The sequence below is a fragment of the Mirounga leonina genome, unplaced genomic scaffold (assembly GCF_011800145.1).
Source record: "Mirounga leonina isolate KUSES-001 unplaced genomic scaffold, KU_Mleo_1.0 Mir_84, whole genome shotgun sequence".
Taxonomy (NCBI): domain Eukaryota; kingdom Metazoa; phylum Chordata; class Mammalia; order Carnivora; family Phocidae; genus Mirounga; species Mirounga leonina.
The window spans coordinates 653,158-675,205 of record NW_023270827.1 but is presented as its reverse complement, the minus strand read 5'-3'; the positions used below and the strand labels follow the sequence as shown (position 1 = coordinate 675,205).

The 22,048-nt window shown below is 40.0% G+C and overlaps 1 protein-coding gene and 1 long non-coding RNA gene across 2 annotated transcripts in view; both read left to right on the top strand.

Annotated features, from left to right (window-relative positions):
- The window catches only part of LOC118002879, an 88,784-nt gene that overhangs the window by 21,138 nt on the left and 45,598 nt on the right, over positions 1-22,048 (top strand). The gene's annotated exons all lie outside the window — the stretch shown is intronic.
- LOC118002878 (40S ribosomal protein S24-like) lies at positions 4-524 on the top strand. The gene has a single exon (XM_034993489.1). The coding sequence runs from the start codon at positions 19-21 to the stop codon at positions 409-411; it is 393 nt and encodes a 130-aa protein (XP_034849380.1). The 5' UTR covers positions 4-18; the 3' UTR covers positions 412-524.

The following is a 22,048-nucleotide window of genomic DNA, read 5'->3' as shown; positions in this document are numbered from 1 at the left end:
TATAAAATAGCCGCCATCATGAACAACACAGTAACTATCCGGACCAGGAAGTTCATGACTAACCGACTACTTCAGCGGAAACAGATGGTCATTGATGTTCTTCACCCCGGAAAGGCAACAGTACCTAAGACAGAAATTCGGGAAAAACTAGCCAAAATGTACAAGACCACACCAGATGTCATATTTGTGTTTGGATTCAGAACCCATTTTGGTGGTGGCAAGACAACCGGCTTTGGCATGATATATGATTCCTTGGATTATGCAAAGAAAAATGAACCCAAACACAGACTTGCAAGACATGGCCTGTATGAGAAGAAAAAGACATCAAGAAAACAGCAAAAGGAACGCAAGAACAGAATGAAGAAAGTCAGGGGGACTGCAAAAGCCAATGTTGGTGCTGGCAAAAAGTGAGCTGGAGATTGGACAACAGAAGGAGTAAAGATGCTGCAGTGGCTTTATCTGGTTGTGCAGATTTTTCATGAGAGGATCAATAAACTAAGAATGTTAACGTGAAAAAAAAAAAAGATTATATAAAATAATAGGCATTGCCCTAAATGGAATTTTCTGAGTGTAGTGTTTGTTTTTGGCTTCTTGATTTCTCACATACTCACATCATTTTACCACTCTAGGGGCACCTGGGTGGCTCAGTCGGTTAAGCATCTGTCTGCCTTCAGCTCTGGTCATGATCCCGGGGTCCTGGGATCGAGCCCCGCATCAGGCTCCCTGCTCAGCAGGAAGCCTGCTTCTCCCTCTCCCTCTGCCCCTCCCCTGCTTGTGCTCTCTTTCTCCTTCAAATAAATAAATAAAATCTTAAAAAATTTTTTTTACCACTCTAAGTATTTAGTGCTCTCTCCCCATTTTTAGAGATGAGGAAATGAAGTTCTAACGCGGTTAAAGCATTCGCCTTTATTCACACAGCAAATTAGCGGCTGAACTGAAACCAGAATCCCAAATCTTCTGACCCTGAATCTTCTATTTCCTTTCATCGTCTGAAGGTCAGCAGATGCTTTGGTTTGGAAACAGAAGCATAATTCAGGGTACATAGACTTTGGTACCCAATTCCTTCTAGATAAATGAGTGTTTACATTTCAGTCCTAATGAAGGATCGATCGTAGCATCTAACTATCCTGAGCAAGGGGTTTGTACATGTTCTTTTTCTTTGTTGAATTAGGCGATGCAAGAAAAGCAATCTCTACAATCTCACAATTCTGAAGTAATATAGTTCTATAGGGAAGGAAAAAAATTTTTCTCCACCCTCTTAAGGTCCCTGCTGGGTCTGAAAATTAAGCTGATAAGGACATGTTAACAGGATAAAAGCATACAAATTTTATTAAATTTTTACATGTACATGGGAGCCTTTACAAGAGCAGAGAAAAAGACCCCAAAAAGTGACCAGAGCAGGAAGTTTTTATACTTGTTAGACAAAGAAAAAATAAATTCGTGAAGAACTGATACGACAAAGAAGTTTGGGTTAGGGGTAGTAAGTGGTGAAGTAGGAACTAGAAAGATAAGGGTTAGTTTAACAAGGTTTGTTCATACATCCTTCTTGGCCCTGAATTTCCTGTCTCTGGTGATCAAACTGTCTTCTTTCCTCTTGATAGAAGGAGGGCTCCTTTCACAAGGGAGTTTTATGACCTGTTTCAAGGGAAGAAGGGTGAGGGGGCAGAGGTCAGAGTGACCTTCTTGCTTTTGCTGTTATTTAAAAATTCCTTCTGCTTAAGATACTTAAAATGCCAGCTTGCCATATTTTGGAGTAGCATGTCCTAAGCCCATCATCATGGAAATAGATATTTTGAAATATCTTTGATGAAAGGAATTTTTAAAATTATTTGTTCTCAGACATTTGTTCTCTAGAAAAGGATATACTTTTCAAGTGATTTAGTATATTTTTTTCTGAATATGAAAGTTATAAATGCTCTTTTACTAAAAATTCAAACGTTAGAGGCCTATGCAACATGGATATGAATATATACCATTATCTGGGGTGCCTGGCTGGCTCAGTTGGTAGAGCATGTGATTCTTGATCTTGGGGTTGTGAGTTTGAGCCCCACATTGGGCGTAGAGTTTACCTAAAAAAAACAACAACAGTGTACCATATTTATTGCTCTCAGAAATAATCACTATCAATTATTTGGTATATCTCTCTCCAGATTTTCTTCTGTGCACACACTAATAGATATTGTTTTCCCCACAAAGAATGGGATCATGTTATTCAGACTTCTTTTAAAAAATTGAGGTAAAATTTACATAACCTAAAACTGACCATTTTAACCATTTTATTATTTATTTTAAAGATTTTATTTTAAAGAGAGCATGATCCTATGCTGGGGGGGAGGGGCAGAGGGAGAGGAGAGAGAGAACCTCAAGCAGACTCCCTGCTGAATATGGAGCCTGGTGTGGAACTTGATCCTATGACCCTGAGAATGTGACCTGAGTCACGACCAAGAGTCTGACACTCAACCAACCGAGCCATCCAAGCACCCCATTAACCATTTTAAATTGTACAATTTAGTGGTTTTTAGGACATTCACAGTGTTGTGCAACCATCACCACTATCTAACTGCACAGCATTTTCATCACCCCAAAAAGAAATCCTGTACCCTATTCACATGGTTGCAACTTGCTTTCTTACTTAATGCATGCCACTGTGTAAAGATATGTCTCATTCTTTGTAATAGCTTTATAGTATTCCATTATAAGTACTATAGTTATTTACCAATCTCAATTAGTGGATAATTAGGTTATTCTGGAATTAAAAAAATTTTTTTTTATTATGTTATGTTAATCATCATACATTACATCATTAGTTTTTGATGTAGTGTCCCATGATTCATTGTTTGTGTATAACACCCAGTGCTCCATTCAATATGTGCCCTCCTTAATACCCATCACTGGGCTAACCCATCCCTCCACGCCCCTCCCCTCTAAACCCCTCAGTTTGTTTCTCAGAGTCCATAGTCTCTCATGGTTCGTCTCCCCCTCCGATTTTCCCCCCTTCATTTTTCCCTTCCTACTATCATCTTCTTCTTCTTCTTCTTTTTTTTTTTTAACATACAATGTATTATTTGTTTCAGAGGTACAGGTCTGTGATTCAACCGTCTTACACAATTCACAGCATTCACCATAGCACATACCCTCCCCAATGTCTATCACCCAGCCACCCCATCCTTCCCACCCCCCACCACTCCAGCAACCCTCAGTTTGTTTCCTGAGATTAAGAATTCCTCATATCAGTGAGATCATATGATAACATGTCTTTCTCTGATTGACTTATTTCGCTCAGCTTAATACCCTCCAGTTCCATCCACGTCGTTGCAAATGGCAAGATCTCATTCCTTTGATGGCTGCATAATATTCCATTGTATATATAGACCACATCTTCTTTATCCATTCATCTGTCGATGGACATCTTGGCTCTTTCCACAATTTGGCTATTGTGGACATTGCTGCTATAAACATCAGGGTGCACGTGCCCTTTCGGATCCCTACTTTTGTATCTTTGGGGTAAATAACCAGTAGTGCAATTGCTGGGTCGTATGGTAGCTCTATTTTCAACTTTTTGAGGAACCTCCATACTGTTTTCCAGAGTGGCTGCACCAGCTTGCATTCCCACCAACAGTGTAGGAGGGTTCCCCTTTCTCCACATCCCCGCCAACATCTGTCGTTTCCTGACTTGTTAATTTAAGCCATTCTGACTGGTGTGAGGTGGTATCTTATTGAGGTTTTGATTTGGATTTCCCTGATGTCAAGCGATGTTGAACACTTTTTCATGTGTCTGTTGGCCATTTGGATGTCTTCTTTGGAAAAATGTCTGTTCGTGTCTTCTGCCCATTTCTTGATTGGATCATTTGTTCTTTGGGTGTTGAGTTTGATAAGTTCTTTATAGATTTTGGATACTAGCCCTTTATCTGATATGTCATTTGCAAATATCTTCTCCCATTCTGTCAGTTGTCTTTTCGTTTTGTTGACTGTTGCTTTTGCTGTGCAAAAGCTTTTTATCTTATGAAGTCCTAGTAGTTCATTTTTGCCCTTGCTTCCCTTGCCTTTGGCGATGTTTCTAGGAAGAAGTTGCCACGGCTGAGGTCCAAGGGGTTGCTGCCTGTGTTCTCCTTTAGGATTTTGATGGACTTCTGTCTCACATTTAGATCTTTCAACCATTTTGAGTCTATTTTTGTGTGTGGTGTAAGGAAATGATCCAGTTTCATTCTTCTGCATGTGGCTGTCCAATTTTCCCAACACCATTTGTTGAAGAGACTGTCTTTTTTCCATTGGACATTCTTTCCTGCTCTGTCGAAGATTAGTTGACCATAGAGTCGAGGGTCCATTTCTGGGCTCTCTATTCTGTTCCATTGATCTATGTGTCTGTTTTTGTGCCAGTATCATACTGTCTTGATGATGACAGCTCTGTAATAGAACTTGAAGTCCAGAATTGTGATGCCACCAGCTTTGCTTTTCTTTTTCAACATTCCTCTGGCTATTTGGGGTCTTTTCTGGTTCCATACAAATTTTAGGATTATTTGTTCCATTTCTTTGAAAAAAGTTGATGGTATTTTGATAGGGATTGCATTAAATGTGTAGATTGCTCTAGGTAACATTGACATCTTCACAATATTTGTTCTTCCAATCCATGAGCATGGAATGTTTTTCCATTTCTTTGTGTCTTCCTCAATTTCTTTAATGAGTATTCTATAGTTTTCTGAGTACAGATTCTTTGTCTCTTTGGTTAGATTTATTCCTAGGTATCTTATGGTTTTGTGTGCAATTGTAAATGGGATCGACTCTTTAATTTCTCTTTCTTCTGTCTTGTTGTTGGTGTATAGGAATGCCACTGATTTCTGTGCATTGATTTTATATCCTGCCACTTTACTGAATTCCTGTATGAGTTCTAGCAGTTTTGGGGTGGAGTCTTTTGGGTTTTCCACATAAAGTATCATATCATCTGCAAAGAGTGAGAGTTTGACTTCTTCTTTGCCAATTCGGATGCCTTTTATTTCTTTTTGTTGTCTAATTGCTGTGGCTAGGACTTCTAGTACTATGTTGAATAGCAGTGGTGATAGTGGACATCCCTGCCGCATTCCTGACCTTAGGGTGAAAGCTCTCAGTTTTTCCCGATTGAGAATGATATTTGCTGTGGGTTTTTCATAGGCGACTTTTATGATATTGAGGTATGTACTCTCTATCCCTATACTCTGAAGAGTTTTGATCAAGAAAGGATGCTGTACTTTGTCAAATGCTTATTCTGCATCTATTAAGAGGATCATATGGTTCTTGTTCTTTCTTTTATTAATGTATTGTATCACATTGATTGATTTGTGGATGTTGAACCAACCTTGCAGCCCAGGAATAAATCCCACTTGGTTGTGGTGAATAATCCTTTTAATGTACTGTTGGATCCTATTGGCTAGTATTTTGGTGAGAATTTTTGCATCCATGTTCATCAAGGATATTGGTCTGTAATTCTCCTTTTTGATGGGGTCTTTGTCTGGTTTGGGGATCAAGGTAATGGTGGCCTCATAAAATGAGTTTGGAAGTTTTCCTTCCATTTCTATCTTTTGGAACAGTTTCAGAAGAACAGGTATTAATTCTCTTTAAATGTTTGGCTGAATTCCCCTCGGAAGCCATCTGGCCCTGGGCTCTTGTTTGTTGGGAGATTTTTGATTACTGCTTCAATTTCCTTAGCGGTTCTAGGTCTGTTCAGGTTTTCTATTTCTTCCTGGTTCAGTTTTGGTAGTTTATACATCTCTAGGAATGCATCCATTTCTTCCAGATTGTCTAGTTTGTTGGCATATAGTTACTCCTAATATGTTCTTATAATTGTTTGTATTTCTTTGGTGTTGGTTGTGATCTTTCCCCTTTCATTCATGATTTTATTTATTTAGGTCATTTCTCTTTTCTTTTTGATAAGTCTGGCCAGGGGTTTATCAATCTTATTAATTCTTTCAAAGAACCAGCTCCTAGTTTCGTTGATCTGTTCTACTGTTCTTTTGGTTTCTATTTCATTGATTTCTGCTCTGATCCTTATTATTTCTCTTCTCTTGCTGAGCTTAGGCTTTATTTGCTATTCTTTCTCCAACTCCTTTAGGTGTAGGGTTAGGTTATGTATTTGGGACCTTTCTTGTTTCTTGAGAAAGGCTTCTGTTGCTATATACTTTCCTCTTAGAACTGCCTTTGCTGCATCCCAAAGATTTTGAACACTTGTGTTTTTATTTTCATTTGTTTCCATGAATTTTTTAAATTCTTCTTTAATTTCCTGGTTGACCCATTCATTCTTCAGTAGGATGCTCTTTAGCCTCCATGTATTTGAGTTCTTTCCGACTTTCCTCTTGTGATTGAGTTCTAGTTTCAAAGGATTGTGGTCCGAAAATATGCAGGGAATGATCCCAATCTTTTGGTACCAGTTGAGACCTGATTTGTGACCTAGGATGTGATCGATTCTGGAGAATGTTCCATGGGCACTAGAGAAGAATGTGTATTCTGTTGCTTTGGGATGGAATGTTCTGAATGTGTCTGTGAAGTCTATTTGGCCCAGTGTATCATTTAAAGTCTTTATTTCCTTGTTGATCTTTTGCTTAGATGATCTGTCCATTTCAGTGAGGAGGCTGTTAAAGTCCCCTACTATTATTGTATTGTTGTTGATGTGTTTCTTTGCTTTTGTTATTAATTGGCTTATATAATTGGCTGCTCCCATGTTAGGGGCATAAATATTTACAATTGTTAGATATTCTTGTTGGATAGACCCTTTAAGTATGATATAGTGTCCTTCCTCATCTCTTATTACAGTCTTTGGTTTAAAATCTAATTTGTCTGATATAAGGATTGCCACTGGCTTTCTTTTGGTGTCCATTAGCATGGTAGATGGAAAACTATTTTTCCACCCCCTCACTTTCAATCTGGAGGTGTCTTTGGGTCTAAAATGAGTCTCTTACAGACAGCATATTGATGGGTCTTGTTTTTTTTTTTTTTTTTTTTATCTATTCTGACACCCTGTATCTTTTGATTGGGACATTTAGCCCATTTACATTCAGGGTAACTATTGAAAGATAGGAATTTAGTGCCATTGTATTGCCTGTGAAGGTGACTGTTACTGTATATTGTCTGTGTTCCTTTCTGGTCTATGTTACTTTTAGGCTCTCTCTTTGCTTAGAGGACCCCTTTCAATATTTCTTGTAGGGCTGGTTTCGTGTTTGCAAACTCCTTTAGTTTTTGTTTGTCCTGGAAGTTTTTTTTTTTTTTTTTTTTTATCTCTCCTTCAATTTTCAATGACAGCCTAGCTGGATATAGTATTCTTGGCTGCATATTTTTCTCATTTAGTGCTCTGAATATATCATGCCAGTCCTTTCTGGCCTGCCACATCTCTGTGGATAGGTCTGTTGCCAATCTAATGTTTCTACCATTGTAGGTTACAGATCTCTTGTTCTGAGCTGCTTTCAGGATTTTCTCTTTGTTTCTGAGACTTGTAAGTTATACTATTAGATGTTGGGGTGTTGACCTATTTTTACTGATTTTGAGGGGGGTTCTCTGTGCCTCCTGGATTTTGATGTCTGTTTCCCTCCCCAAATTAGGGAAGTTCTCTGCTATAATTTGCTCCAATATACCTTCTGCCCCTCTCTCTCTTTCTTCTTCTTCTGGGATCCCAATTATTCTAATATTGTTTCGTCTTACATTATCACTTATCTCTCGAATTCTACCCTCGTGATCCAGTAGTTGTTTATCTCTTTCTTTCTCAGCTTCTTTATTTTCCATCATTTGGTCTTCTATATCACTAATTCTCTCTTCTGCCTCATTTATCCTAGCAGTTAGAGCCTCCATTTTTTATTGCACCTCATTAATAGTCTTTTTGATTTCGACTTGATTACGATTTTAGTTCTTTTATTTCTCCAGAAAGGGTTTCTCTAATATCTTCCATGCTTTTCTCAAGCCCAGCTAGTATCTTTAAAATCGTCATTCTGAACTCTAGTTCCAACATCTTACTGATATCCATATTGATTAGGTCCCTGGCAGTTGGTACTGTCTCTTGTTCTTTTTTTTGAGCTGATTTTTTTTTTAAAGATTTTATTTATTTATTTGAGAGAGAGAGAATGAGAGAGAGAGAACACATGAGAGGGGATAGGGTCAGAGGACGAAGCAGACCCCCCCACCGAGCAGGGAGCCTGATGCAGGACTCGATCCCGGGACTCCAGGATCATGACCTGAGCCGAAGGCAGTCGCTTAACCAACTGAGCCACCCAGGCGCCCTTGAGGTGAATTTTTTCCCGTCTTGTCATTTTGTCCAGAGGAGAATAGATGAATAAGAAAACAAAATGCTAAAAGGGTAACAATGACCCCAGAAAAATATACACTAAACAAATCAGAAGAGACCTGAAACCAGAGGAAAAGAAAGGGAAAGAAAAAAGAAAAAGATTAAAAAAAAAAAAAGATTATCATCAAATATGATCAGGCTTGTACATAGATCAGTGCCACACACTAGATTTTGGGCGCATTTTGGTCTGTTAGAAGAAACTGCCTCCCAAAATTTTAAAGAAAAAGCTTATATATGTACAAAAATAAGGGTAAATATGATGAAGGGTTGGAATATGACTAGAACGATGAAAATTATAAAAGATTTTATAAAAGGAATTGATAAGAAGTTGGTTGAAAAAAGAAAGACAAGGAATTAAAAAAAAAAAAGGGAGAGAATGTAATCAGGCAGGAGAATAGAACAAAGCCATACACTAGAGATTTAGGGTATATTTTGGTCTGTTAGAAGAAACTGTATCCCAAAATTTTAAAGAGAGAACAACTTATACATATATACCAAAAATAAGGTTAACTACTATGAAGTGATAGAATATGACTCTAAAAATAAAAATGATTTTTAAAAAAGGGATTGATAAGATGCTGGTTGAAAAAGGGGAAAGGAAAAATTCAAAAAAAAAAAAGAAAAAGAAAATTAACTTTGAAAGACTAAAGAATCATGGCAAAAAAGCCATGAATTCTATGTGCTGTATTCCCCTAGTGCTGGAGTTCTGCTGTTCTCATTGATTGGTAAAATTGGTCTTGGCTGGCTGTTCTTGCTGATCTTCTGGGGGAGGGGCCTGTTGCCGTGGTTCCCAAATGTCTTTGCCAGAGGTGGAATTGCCCCGCCCTCGCTGGGTCCCAGCTAAGCAATCTGCTCGTGTTTGCTCTTGGGAGCTTTTGTTCCCTGCAAGCTTTCCGTATAGCTTTGGAGGATGAGTGTGAAAATGGCAGCCTCCCAATTCCACCCCAGAGGAGCTGAGAACTCGGGGCCCCACTCCTCAGTGAGCCCCCAGAGAGAAGCAGTCAGTCACTCCCGTCTCCCCAGTCTCCAGCTGCACTCCATGCTCACCCGGCCTGTGACTGAGCATTTCTATCTCTGGCACACGACCCCGTGTGGAGTCTCCAAACCCAGCAGGTCCCTGCGGTGCGCTCCCGCGCCACTCCTCCCCGGGGAGGAAGGGGAGTCTCCCCGGATCTGCCGCTTGTTGGGTCCCTGCTGGAGGAGCAGTGGCCTGACTGTGCCACGGATCACGGTTTAGGGCAACCCCGAGCTGAGAGCCCACGCCTTGGCTCCGTCTCTGCAGCCGGCTTCCCCGCTCCGATCCCTGGGAGCTCTGCCGCACTCAGGCACCCCCGGTCTTTCTGTGTCTCTGAGGGTCCTGAGACCACACTGTCCCAGTGAGGGTTCCACCCCCCACTTAGCCACTGGAGCGACGTGCCTCAGCGGAGCTGACTTCTAAAAGTTCTGATTTTGTGCTCTGCGGCTCTATCACTTGCCAGAAGTGGCCAACAGAGGCCCCCTCCCCCACCGTCTATCCTCCTGAATATCACCTCGGATTCACTTCTCCAAACGTCCTGCCTTCCAGAAAGTGGTTGCTTTTCTGTTCAGAGAGTTGCTGCTATTCTTTTCTTCCATCTCCTGTTGAGTTTGTAGGTGTTCAGAATGGTTTGATCCCTACATAGCTGAATTCCTGGGACCAGAGGAAATCCAGGTCTCCTACTCCTCCGCCATCTTGCTCCTCACTCTGGAATTTTAAAATATTATGAACAGTGCTATACTGAGTACCCTTGAACACTTATACACTTCTGTGAGACACATTTTTACAAATACAAATGTTGAGGGGTGCCTGGGTGGCTCAGTCGGTTAAGCATCTACCTTCCGTTCAGGTCATCATCCTGGGGTCCTGGGATCCAGCCATACATTAGCCTCCCTACTCAGCGGGGAGTCTCCTTGTCCCTCTCCTTCTGCCCCTCCTGCCGGCTTGTGCTCACTCTCTCTTTCTCTTTCTCTCTCTTCTCAAGTAAATAAATAAAATCTTTTAAAAAAAAAAGGCGACTGATTCTTGGTTTTGGCTTGGGTCATGATCTCATGGTCATGGGATTGAGCCCCGTGTTGTGCTCTGTGCTCAGCGTGGAGTCTGCTTCAGATTCTCTCTCCCTCCCCCTCCCACTCACTCTCTCTCTCTCTCTCAAATAAATAAATAAATAATCTTTTTTAAAAAATAGAAATGTTGAGTCAAAGGAGATAACATTAAAAATGTAATCAAGGGGCGCCTGGGTGGCTCAGTCGTTAAGCATCTGCCTTCTGCTCAGGTCATGGTCCTGGGGTCCTGGGATGGAGCCCTGCATCGGGCTCCCTGCTCCACGGGAAGCCTGCTTCTCCCTCTCCCACTCCCCCTGCTTGTGTTCCCTCTCTCGCTGTGTCTCTCTCTGTCAAATAAATAAAAGCTTTAAAAAAATGTAATAAAAATTTCTGTATTTCCCTCCAAAAGAGTTGTACTAATTAATAATTCCAACAAGAGTATATCCCCATTACACTTTCCTACCCTCTTGCCAACACTGAATATCATCAATCTAACTATTTTCCAATCTGATAGGTAGAAATAATCACATTATTGTTTTAATTTTTGTTTGGTTAATTATAAGGGAAGTTGAGCATCTTTTAATTTTTTTTTTTTAAAGATTTTATTTATTTATTTGAGAGAGAGAAAATGAGAGACAGAGAGCATGAGAGGGAGAAGGGTCAGAGGGAGAAGCAGACTCCCTGCCGAGCAGGGAGCCCGATGCAGGACTCGATGCCGGGACTCCAGGATCATGACCTGAGCTGAAGGCAGTTGCTTAACCAACTGAGCCACCCAGGTGCCTCTTTTAATGTTTATGAGCAGTTTTTTGTGTGCTTGTGACTTGCCTGTTCATGATCTTTGCCCACAGTTCTATTGAGGTGTTTTTCTTATTGATTTTTAGGTAGTTAATAAGAAAGTTTTTTGAAAGAGTTTTTGCTTTCTCATTTTGAGTGAACTTTTTTCCTTCCCTGCCCAGGAAACACATTCTCTGTGTGTCTTTCATCTGTGTTAAGAACTTCCAGGCCATTTGGTTAATGTAACCTTTTCCTGCTGAAGAGAGAGGGCTTGGTCGGTGATCATCAGAAGGATGTTAATATCCTATTTCTGTTTCCTTTAGAGTTACCATCCTCTTTTTCTCTCACACTAATTGCTTTGTGTTCTCTCTGCTTGATGCATTTGACCTTCAGTTTTTCATGTAGTTTTTCTTGCTAATATCCAGCTGCACTATATCAGAGGAAAATTAATTCCTTTGGAGTTTTGAGTACATTATATAAGGAAACTCCATTGCATTAGTATTTCTTTCACGATGTGTCAAATTTTTGTCACAACCAAAAATTACCTCTTGACTTATACATTATTCTTCAGAGTCGACCTGTTCTAAATGCTTTTCAGACTCTCAGGGTGAGGTCCTTACCTCAAAGCCACTGATAGCCATTATTTCTTTGTCAAGGTGAGAATGTCTGACTAAATCCCAGGTTAGGGTCATAGGCAGTTTCACTGAGCTCCCCTATAGTGGGATGCTTTTCTGTTTTTTAATTCAAATGGCTATCCTGGGGTCCTTATGTGCTATCATGTAGGGCTTTGCCCGAAAGCAGTGGCAATGACCCCTGGGGCCAGCTTGAGAAATGAATGAAGCTTTGTGGGATCCTTTGCAAAGGAAGAGTTGGCATAAATGGGAGGTGTGTTCTATACGGTTCTCAGGGGAGTGGAAACAAACCAAGGATGAAGAAATGCTGTTGCCTGTGAGCACCGTGAGGGTGGTGTGTTGACAACACACAGATCCCCAGAGGAAGCTAGGGGGCGAGATGGTCATGATACCACCAGGCTGCTTTCATGGCAGGGGCATTGATTTTCAGATGACACATTCACTTGAAGTCCAGCCTGACCACTGTGTGATGTGGGATGGGTTGGTTGTACAAGGCGCATAGCACCTTTATTATCTCTACCACCAAGCATCAGTGTGGGAACAAATCAGGGATTCTTGGTCCTTTTTAGCTCCTAGCTCATAAATAAGCTTTATTTAGAGATGGACTGGAAAGGGCAAGCCAACAAGAATTTTCCCTCCCATGCCTTTGACAATGAATAGAATGAGGTTTTGTTCTGTTTTGTTTCTATGTGTAAGCATGATATTATTCAGTTACCTTTCTGTACCAGCCCCTCTATTCCAAGGGAGACCCCTGTACTCACCTATGTGGTTTTTACACAGTTGCTTTTGCTACTGGTAGCTTTAGAGGCATTTAGTGCCCCCCCCCTTTATGGCTTCCTGAATGTTACAAAGATCTTTAATCAGTATAATCTGTTTCTAAGGGTCTTACATTTATTTATTTTATAATTAATTTTTCCTTCAATTATATATATAATATATATACATATATATAACATACATGTTGCTGATAGAAAATCTGGCAACTGTAGCAAAATATTAAAAAATAGTTAAAATCAACCACATTCTTCTTATTAAAAATTCTTCTTATTACTATCTTGATATATATCCTTCCGTGTTGCATATGCACATTTCATTTTTTGAGGAAATTATGTTCTATAAAGTCACTGCAGACAAGGAATTTGTAAATACCGAACAGTGAATACTGAACCAGGAGAGAGAAGTACAGGGTTAGGTTCTTATGAGCCTCTGGGCACAACATTTTCATCAGTTGATCAATACATAACCTTGTTTTTACGTGTGTTTTAGTTTGAAGACAGTTTATTTAATATGTATTGTTAATTTGTGACTATTGAACTCCTGGCCAACAGCACTAAAACTCCTGCCCAAATGCACCTTCTTTAACACATGTATTTTCTCTGTGAGGCACGTCACAGCCTTCTCTGGCATAGGGATGTTAGACCCCACTTCAGCACTATGTGTGGGGGCATCGAAACAATGAAATTACCAACGAAAAGTACAGAAATGTGAAATACACAGCAGTAAATAGACCATGAAAAGAACCCATGTTTCTAGTACAAGAGCTGAAACAAGGAGGCAGGGTTGCCTTCCTCAGCTGCAGCTGAGGATGCACTTGTTGGGAGACTCACATTTTTTGCCACTTTGTGAAAGTCCACAAGTGACCACAAAAGCACGGAGATATTGATTTGGGGATTACAAATAAATGTTAGAGAATAGATGAATTCACAAATATAGAATCCATGAATAATAAGGATCGATCATGTATTGTAACATGTTTTTTTTTTTAAGATTTTATTTATTTATTTGACAGAGAGAGAGATAGCGAGAGAGGGAACACAAGCAGGGGGAGTGGGAGAGGGAGAAGCAGGCCTCCCGCGGAGCAGGGAGCCTGACGTGGGACTCGATCCCAGGACCCTGGGATCATGACCTGAGCCGAGGGCAGATGCTTAACTACTGAGCCACCCAGGCGCCCATTGTAACATGTTTGATTCCCTTAAAAATATCTGGATTTCAATGGATATATAGTAGTCTAAGATATGAATGTACCATGATTTATTTGACCATTTTTCTGATGTTGGACATTTAGTTTGTTTTCAAAATTTTGCTCTTTTAGCCTCATCTTTCAATGTAGATCTTTATTCATATTTGTTATTTATTTGTATATATTTCTGTAAGAGGAATTGTGGTTCTAGTCTTTAAAACAGTGATATATGGTTATGTTTTGTTTAGCTAATTGAATTTATAGTCCATATTTTTATGGGTATGTGCAGCAAAGGGTTAACTCAGCAGGCATAGGTGTCTAAATCCTGTATATTCTAACGGTCTTTAGGACTGGCCTTTGACAAGCGCTTGGGAGACAGCCTGTGAGCCCTTGGAATATCCTGCCTGATAGGGGAATCCATGGATGGTGAGCATAGACCATGCCAGATAGCTTACGTTAACAATGAGATTTATGGTGAGCACCTGTTTTGGGTCACCTGGAGACCTGGGCCGCATGGTATCAGTTAGACCTTTGCAGGTCTAGAGCTTGACTAGCTAAGGTCAGTTATCCAGGTGCTTCATGCCTATGTGATTGAGTCCTTATAAAAACCTTGGACACCAAGGCTCAGGTAAGTTTCCCTGGGCGACCATACTTTGTACGTTTTGTCACACATTGTTGCTGGGAGAAGGAAGCACTGTCTATGTGACTTTGCCCCAAAGAGGACAATCCAGTGCTGCTCTCTGAGAATTTTCCTTTGTAGGAATTAAACCATCACAATTATAGCAGTTTTTCTGAGTTCTATGAGTCCTAGGGAATCACTGAAACTGAGGGTGGTCTTGGGGACTCCCTCCAATGCAATCCATTATATGTTTATGCATCCATGTAGCATTCTGTCCTTGAAATCATGTACACTGTATTTCATGGGAGGTTTAAGAGGTTTTCAAGGGTAATTGGCTATACTATACTTGATTTTTGCCTTACATTCTATTTTTAGAAATCAATCATTATTAGCTATAATTCCACTATTGACTATCTTTTCAAATACTTATTGGCCATTTGGATTTCTTCCTCTGTGAATTGTCTGTTCAGATTCTTTTTCTTGGATGAGCCATTCTTGAATTTAGAAAACACAAGCAGGGGGTGTGGGAGAGGGAGAAGCAGGCTTCTCACCAAGCAGGGAGCCCGATGCAGGGCTCGATCCCAGGACCGGGGATCATGACCTGAGCTGAAGGCAGATGCTTAATGACTGAGCCACCCAGGTGCCCCGCAAGTTTAGACTTTTAGACTCTCCTATTTGATTATTATAATAGCCTTCCCATGATTTTAGCAGCTTCTTTCAAATCCATCCTGCAGATGCCAGATTAACTTTCTCAAAGTATGACTTCATTGTACCACCCTCTTGCTCAAAATCTTCCAAGACTTTCTTTAGGTTCTCTTATCAGACCTGGAAACTTCTGGATATGCTGAGCTCTGCCCACTCGGTTTACTCCTAAAATCAACTTGCAGTAGAAAGGTCCTGCAGTAAGACAGAGGTTTGATTTCTGAGTGGTTGGTCTAGACATACTAAGCCAGGAAGATGAGTTGTGACCTAGGAGGTTGAAGTGGTGGGAGATGTCAAAGCTGTTGAGGTGGTTAAAGCACCTTATGCTAAAGCAGTTAGGCTACTTGCTAGAATCAAGCTTGAAGCAGGCTGAGAAGAGTGTGATCCATGAGAACAAGATTGTATGTAATGGATGTCAGGTCCTAACTGTAGCCTGTTTTTGTTTGCTCTTTGCTTCCAGGGGTCTCACTTCTGTTCTCTATTTTTAGTGTTCACTGTGAATTGGGGTAGACTCTGGATTTCTCCAAGGTCTTTTAAGGGAAGGCTGCCAAAGGATTAGGAAGATGCAGAAGGCAATACCCTCAGGGATCTACCCATTCCCGTCTGTCTGTATTTCACCTGGGCACACATGTATAGACCCTGAAATGAGTGGAATGTTGTGGAATATGGAGGGTTACTAGGAGAACTAGTGGACCAAGTATGCCCCCATGACCCCAGTCCAGACTGGAGTCTGAACTGTAATGGCTGGGACATAACAATGTTGCTGCTCTAGGAGGCCTTAGTGGCCCATAGAATCATATTGCCACAGAACTGGATGGGGCCACATTCCTGTGACATCTCTGGATGAGGTGATGCCGGTGCTGGGATTCCTGATACTTTGTTTTCTAGTCCACTTCTGGAGGAGGACCCATTTGCCTAGCTGACTGCTTCCTTCAGGAAAAGATTTGAGACTCCATCAGACAGGATACCCAGGAGAACAGAGCCAACTGTATCTGTTTTGACTCAACTTGCAGGAAGCCCTCAGCCAGTGGAGATGTCTCAGATGTGATGGGTCCCAGGCTCTCCCGGGTAGTATTAAAGATAGCCATCACTGTAGAAGCTCTTTCACCCAAGTGAGCTGGGCTTAGGGGTTAGACAAAGGGATGCATGTACAGAAGTATCTTTTAGCTGTAAGAGCATTTGTCTGAAGTAGATTTCTCTTCCCTGGAAATTATAATTGTTGATCTAGGTTTGGGCCCAGGAATCTGAGATTCTTTCTTCAGGGAGCCTTGGAAAGGACTGGCCTTAGGTTCATTTGTTAAAAAATAGCCCTGGCTGAGGTTGGAAGTGTTGGCCTCTTCAAAGAACAGGCATTGTGGGGTTGAAGGAGGTTAGCACTGTAGCATGGGGGAAGTTTCTTTAATTTGCTGAATAACTTAGACTTATCCATCCAGGAACTGAATTAAGCCCTCCTTGAATAGGTTCATCAGCAGGGGAATCACACTGATGAAATGTGGAATGAACCGAAGGAACATCCCTGATGATTTGGGGAGAGGGATACCACATTAGGACTGTGGAGAGTTTTATTGGGATCAATCATCTGAACTTCTTGGGTTAGGAGACAATAAGCCCTAAGAGCTTGATCTCAATAGGCTCCTATAATCATTTCTTTAAGCGTGCATTCCCAGAAGGAACAACACTGGGTAGTATCAACCGAGGGTTTTGTATAAGGTCAGATCTGGAGAGTAAATATATCGTCTAGAGGGGACAGGGCATGTGTTTGTATACAAAAAACCAAAAAACCTTCACAAGTAATTTTGATATTCTGGTTAAAAATTCTTGCTTTAGAGGAATCTGTGGCCTCAATTTAAGATTTATTCTAACCTGGCTACAGACTCAGCCTTCCCTGGCTGCCCCATAATAATTCTCTAGCTTTATCAGTCCAATTTCCCCAATGCTTTAGCAGTCTGACATCTGAATTGAATAGATTCTCTGACTCATGTCCCTCACCCACTATGACTTGTATGGGTTTTTTTGATATTTCATAATTTTGTCTTGGGTTGGCAGTCCTGCTATGATTTACTCTCAGAAGCAGACTTGTCTAGAGCAGCATCCTAGGTTTTCCCCCATTCTGTTCAAGTCTCAAGGAGTCAGGTCCTAGGGGGTTAAACTGACATCCAGAGCCTTCACCAGATCCTAATTTACCTTTCTAAGTTTCTCTCCCACCAATCTCTCACGAGAACTCTTGATAGCAATCAGACTGGCTCAGTTATGGTACCCAGACTCTGTTTAGCCCATTATGCTGTATCAGAGCTATGTCACCCCATAACTTTGCTCAACACATTCCATGTACTGGAATGCCCCTTCCCTGTTTCTTAATCTATCTGAACTCCTCTGGTTTTTATAATAACCTTTTTTTCTGTTTGTAAAATTAATACATGTTTACTGCAGATAATTTGAAAAATATGGCAAAGTATTCCATGGAAAAGATAACCTATTATTGCTTCTTCCAACCTCTTTTTTTTCTTATGTGCACAAGTGCTCATGTGGGATCAACAGTTATTGATAATATAAATAGCTTTGTATTTATGTATTCTGTTTTGTACTTACTAGTTCTTTACTTCTTACCCCCTTTCTTTCTCTCTCCAGAATAATAAATCCCTCACTCAATCTAACGTGAGGCATTTTTACCTCTATCTCTAATATCATGGGGGCCTATCTTCTACTTCAAATACTTTGCAAAGAAAGTTTGTATTTTAAAACACTCTAATGCTGGTGTCGGTTGAGCCTCCAGCTCTTGATTTCAGCTTAGGTCATGATCTCAGGGTCATGGGATTGAGCCCCATGTCCTAGGGCTTCCTGCTCGGTGGGGAGTCTGCTTGGGATTCTCTCTCTCTTTCTCCCTCTCCCTCTGCCCCTCCTCCCACTCTCTCTCTTTCTCTCTCAAAATAAATAAATCTTAAAAAAAATAAAATTCTGATGCTCTCAAGAGAATCAAACTTTATCTTGTAGTAAGAGTAGAGATAAGAAAAGTGATGCATGTTTTAAAAAATATTTTTGATTATAAAATAATTGCATATTCATTAGGGTCAGTGGTCAATGTTTTAACGTTGGGGGAGAAGAAAAAGAAGGAAAAAATCTGTAAATGATCAAAATTTTGAAACTATAGGAAAGTTTATACTATATCTAATCCAAGAATCCAGAAATGTAATGTTCCACAGTCTTTTTTTTTAACATACATTTAAAAAATAGAATTGGAATCTTATCACAATTTGTATCCTTTTTTGTTACTACTGTATCACTAACATTAAGTAATCTTTAAAAACGTAAATGTAATTTATGTATGTATTAAGCACTAAATATAATTTTTAAATTATTTTTAGATTTTTAGTCATATTCAGGTTTGTTAACATACAGTGTATTATTAGTTTCAGGGGTGGAGTTTAGTGATTCATCAGTTGCATATAACACCCAGTGCTCATTACATCAAGTGCCCTCCTTAATGCCCATCACCCCGTTACCCCTCCCCCCACCCATCTCCCCTCTAGCAACCCTCAGTTTGTTCCCTTGAGTTAAGAGTCTCTTGTGGTTTGTCGAGTACTGCATATAATCAAATCATACTGATCAAAGATGGATTTTTAACAATGTAACAATATCTGAATAAGCCATTTATTCTCTATTCACCTCTCGTTTCTTAACCATTGATCTCTCCAAGATTGTCTCTATTCCATTCTGTTTTTGATTAGGTACATGTTACATTTGTCAAATGTAAGTATGGTTGTATGATATAAAATTGTGATGCTTGATAATTTTTGACTATGGCAACTTCATACACATATGCATGTACACAGAGAATTGTTTAGTGTTGATCCTGCGTCTTGCACCCCCAAAGGTTCTTCAGGGGAAGCATTCTTCATTTGTTACTCAGCCTGCGCCTCATCAGTTATTTTTTTAAGTGATGCCACCGCATGGTTGATGTACACTTTATACCACCTCTCACATGCTGCCCTTCTGGTACTCTCTCTGAGTCCTCATCATGAACTTAGCCTTCAAAAGAGGTGGGGGGGGTGGGGAGAAGGAGGGGAGAACGGTGGGGGGGGTTGGATAAACTTCCTGAAGCAGGCAGCCTCTGTACTATGGTCTGCTGTCACTCTGCATTTGCTCACTTGCATTTTCTGATGATAACCCTGACTGGCTTAGAAATGTCTGAGGCAGCTGTGGTTGAATCAAACTACATAGTCAGGCCTCTCTCAATGGCCTCTGTTTCTTGCTTTCCTCTGGGGAGACACACTTTAAATGTGCCTGAATTGCATTTTTTTGGCAGATTGTTACAGTAGAATATTGACTCTCTGATCTGAAGCCAGGCTTGTCCCAGGGATTGTCTGCTTTTCTAAGAGCTAATAATGAGAATTGATCAATGGTGCTGGTGGGGGGTGGGGTGGGGAGGGATTAGAGGTGGAAGGAGGAAGAAGAACAGACCGGGATAACTGTTCAGAGAACACTGAACTCTGAAGCTGTTTGGCAGTTTATCTCTATTATTTTGCATTATTTTTTTCCTGTCAGAAATGAAGCAAATTTTTAATAGACATTGTATAACTGAATTAAAGCAAAGTGAAGCAGGCAGAGCAAATCTATATGTTGTCCTTTTCTTTCTGTTAATTCCCCTATCCTTCGGTTCTCATCCCCACCATATCCATATAGGTCAAGTCTGATTACAACTAACCCCAGGGGGAATTACATCATTTTCAATGTAATGGAATTTCATTACTGCAATAGGAAGCCTGGGAAGATAGAGGATCGGTTCGGATTCACCCCCTTGGGAAAGAAAGATAAATACCTACCCTTCTGATTAATCATTATTCCTCATTCTCAAAACAAATAGCCAAAGGAAATCCATCTGCATGAGATGGGACAGGGTGGTGGAGATGCTAGCCAATAATGATTTCTTTTTTAAGTTGAAACCTCCTTGTTTTTGGTAAGTGATCTCCTTCTTGATAGTTTGGCCAGTTTTACTTTCATTTGAGGCACTATTTCTCTACTCCCTGTCCACCACCCTTTGTTGAAGAGACTGTTGTTTCCCCATTGTATATTCTTGGCTCCTTTGGGTACTTTCTATGTGCAGGCTCCAAGTGATTTAATCCTCAGAACCATGCTATAAGGTAGGTACTATTATTATCCCCATCTGAAGATGAAGAAACAGAGGCACTCAGAGGTGAAGTCAGTTGCCTACTGTCATACAATTAGTGTGTGAATCCACATGAATCCAGATAGTCTGAGCCTAGAGTCTATGCTTTTGACCTCTCTACTTAGTAGGTTGGGTGGTCCAAGACCAGGGAAAAATACATTGTGCTGACATCAATCATATGGATCAAATCCAGTAGCACAAATAATATTAAAACAAAAATTTCCTTCTTACCACATACTTCATGCTTCAGTTGTTGGCTAATACATTCTGAGCAATTTCAATTACATACTCCTAGTATAGGAAATAGAGTAAAATAGATGTCACTTGGAAATTCCTGTAATGGAATTTGGCTGCATGAATTGCACTGTAATAATGTTTACCAAAAAAGGAGCTTATCTGTACTCTAATAAACTTTTTAAAAGATCTGATTATAGTAAAATTACCTGTACTCTTTTTTTTTTTTAAGTCCAAAGTGTTCAGCATGATGGCATTCATTCTAGGGGGTTTCTAAAACCAACTTTTAAGCCTAGACACCTTAAAAATTTGAAAAATGAACAATTATTTTGGACTTAAATTTTAAGAGTTAATCAAAATTTATAGATGATAAAGTGATCCGAGTTTATTAAAATTCCTAACTCAGGGTGCCTGGGTGGCTCAGTCATTAAGCGTCTGCCTTCAGCTCAGGTCATGATCCCAGAGTCCTGGGATCGAGTCCCACATCGGGCTCCCTGCTCGGCGGGAAGCCTGCTTCTCCCTCTCCCACTCCCCCTGCTTGTGTTCCTGCTCTCGCTGTCTCTCTCTGTCAAATAAATAAAATCTTAAAAAAAAAAAAATTCCTAACTCATAGTTAAGTGGTAGAAATATCACAGAGAACATTTGGATATATGGCTGAAGATTAAAAGGTACAGGTTAAAGAGTCACATGTTAGAGATGGAAGTATACCTCTCAAATATGGCACCATCTGCCTGGTTCTCATCTCCCACCATAATCACTGTTGTTAGTTTCCTCTGAATCTTTCCAGAGTTTCTACATAGAGAAGTAGTTATGAATATGCACTCTTCTTTTTTACACAAAAGATAGCACTACTCTATGCTTAAAAAAAAAAACCCTTATGTATCCTGCAGACTTTTTCCCACATAAACATATAGAACTTTCTCATTGTTTTTATATATGTGCAAAATATTCTAATATATAGATGTACCATGATTTAGTTAGCTAATTCCCTGTTAATAGACACTTAGAGTGTTTTTCAATCTTTTGTTATTACAATGTTTGAGTGAATAACCTATGCAAGTATATCTGTAAGATAAATTCCCAGCAGTAGATTTGCTAAGTTGAAGGATATACACATTTGTAATTTGGATAGATATTGCAAATTTCCCTCCATAGGAGTTTTATTAATTTACACTTCTACCAGCAATGTAAGAGAGAGGCTGTTTCCTCACAGCTTTGCCAACAATGTGTATTCTCAAACTTTTGGATTTTTGCCAATTTAATAGCTGAGAAATGATATCTCAGTATAGTCTTAATTTGCATTTCCCTTATAATAAGTGAGGTTAGGTATCTTTTCCCATGTTCAAAAAATGTTTTAATTTCCTTTTCTCTGAACTGTTCCTATCTTTAACTCATTTTACTGTTGAATTGGGTTGATGGTCTTTTTCTTATTTTTGTTTGTAGGAACTCCTTCTAGATAAGTGAGATTTGCATTTTATCTGTGGAAAGAATTACAGAATTACAAACATTTTCCTCCAATTTGTAATTTTTCTTTTGATATCACATATAGTGGTTGTTTCCTTCCTTCCTTCCTTCCTTCCTTCCTTCCTTCCTTCCTTCCTTC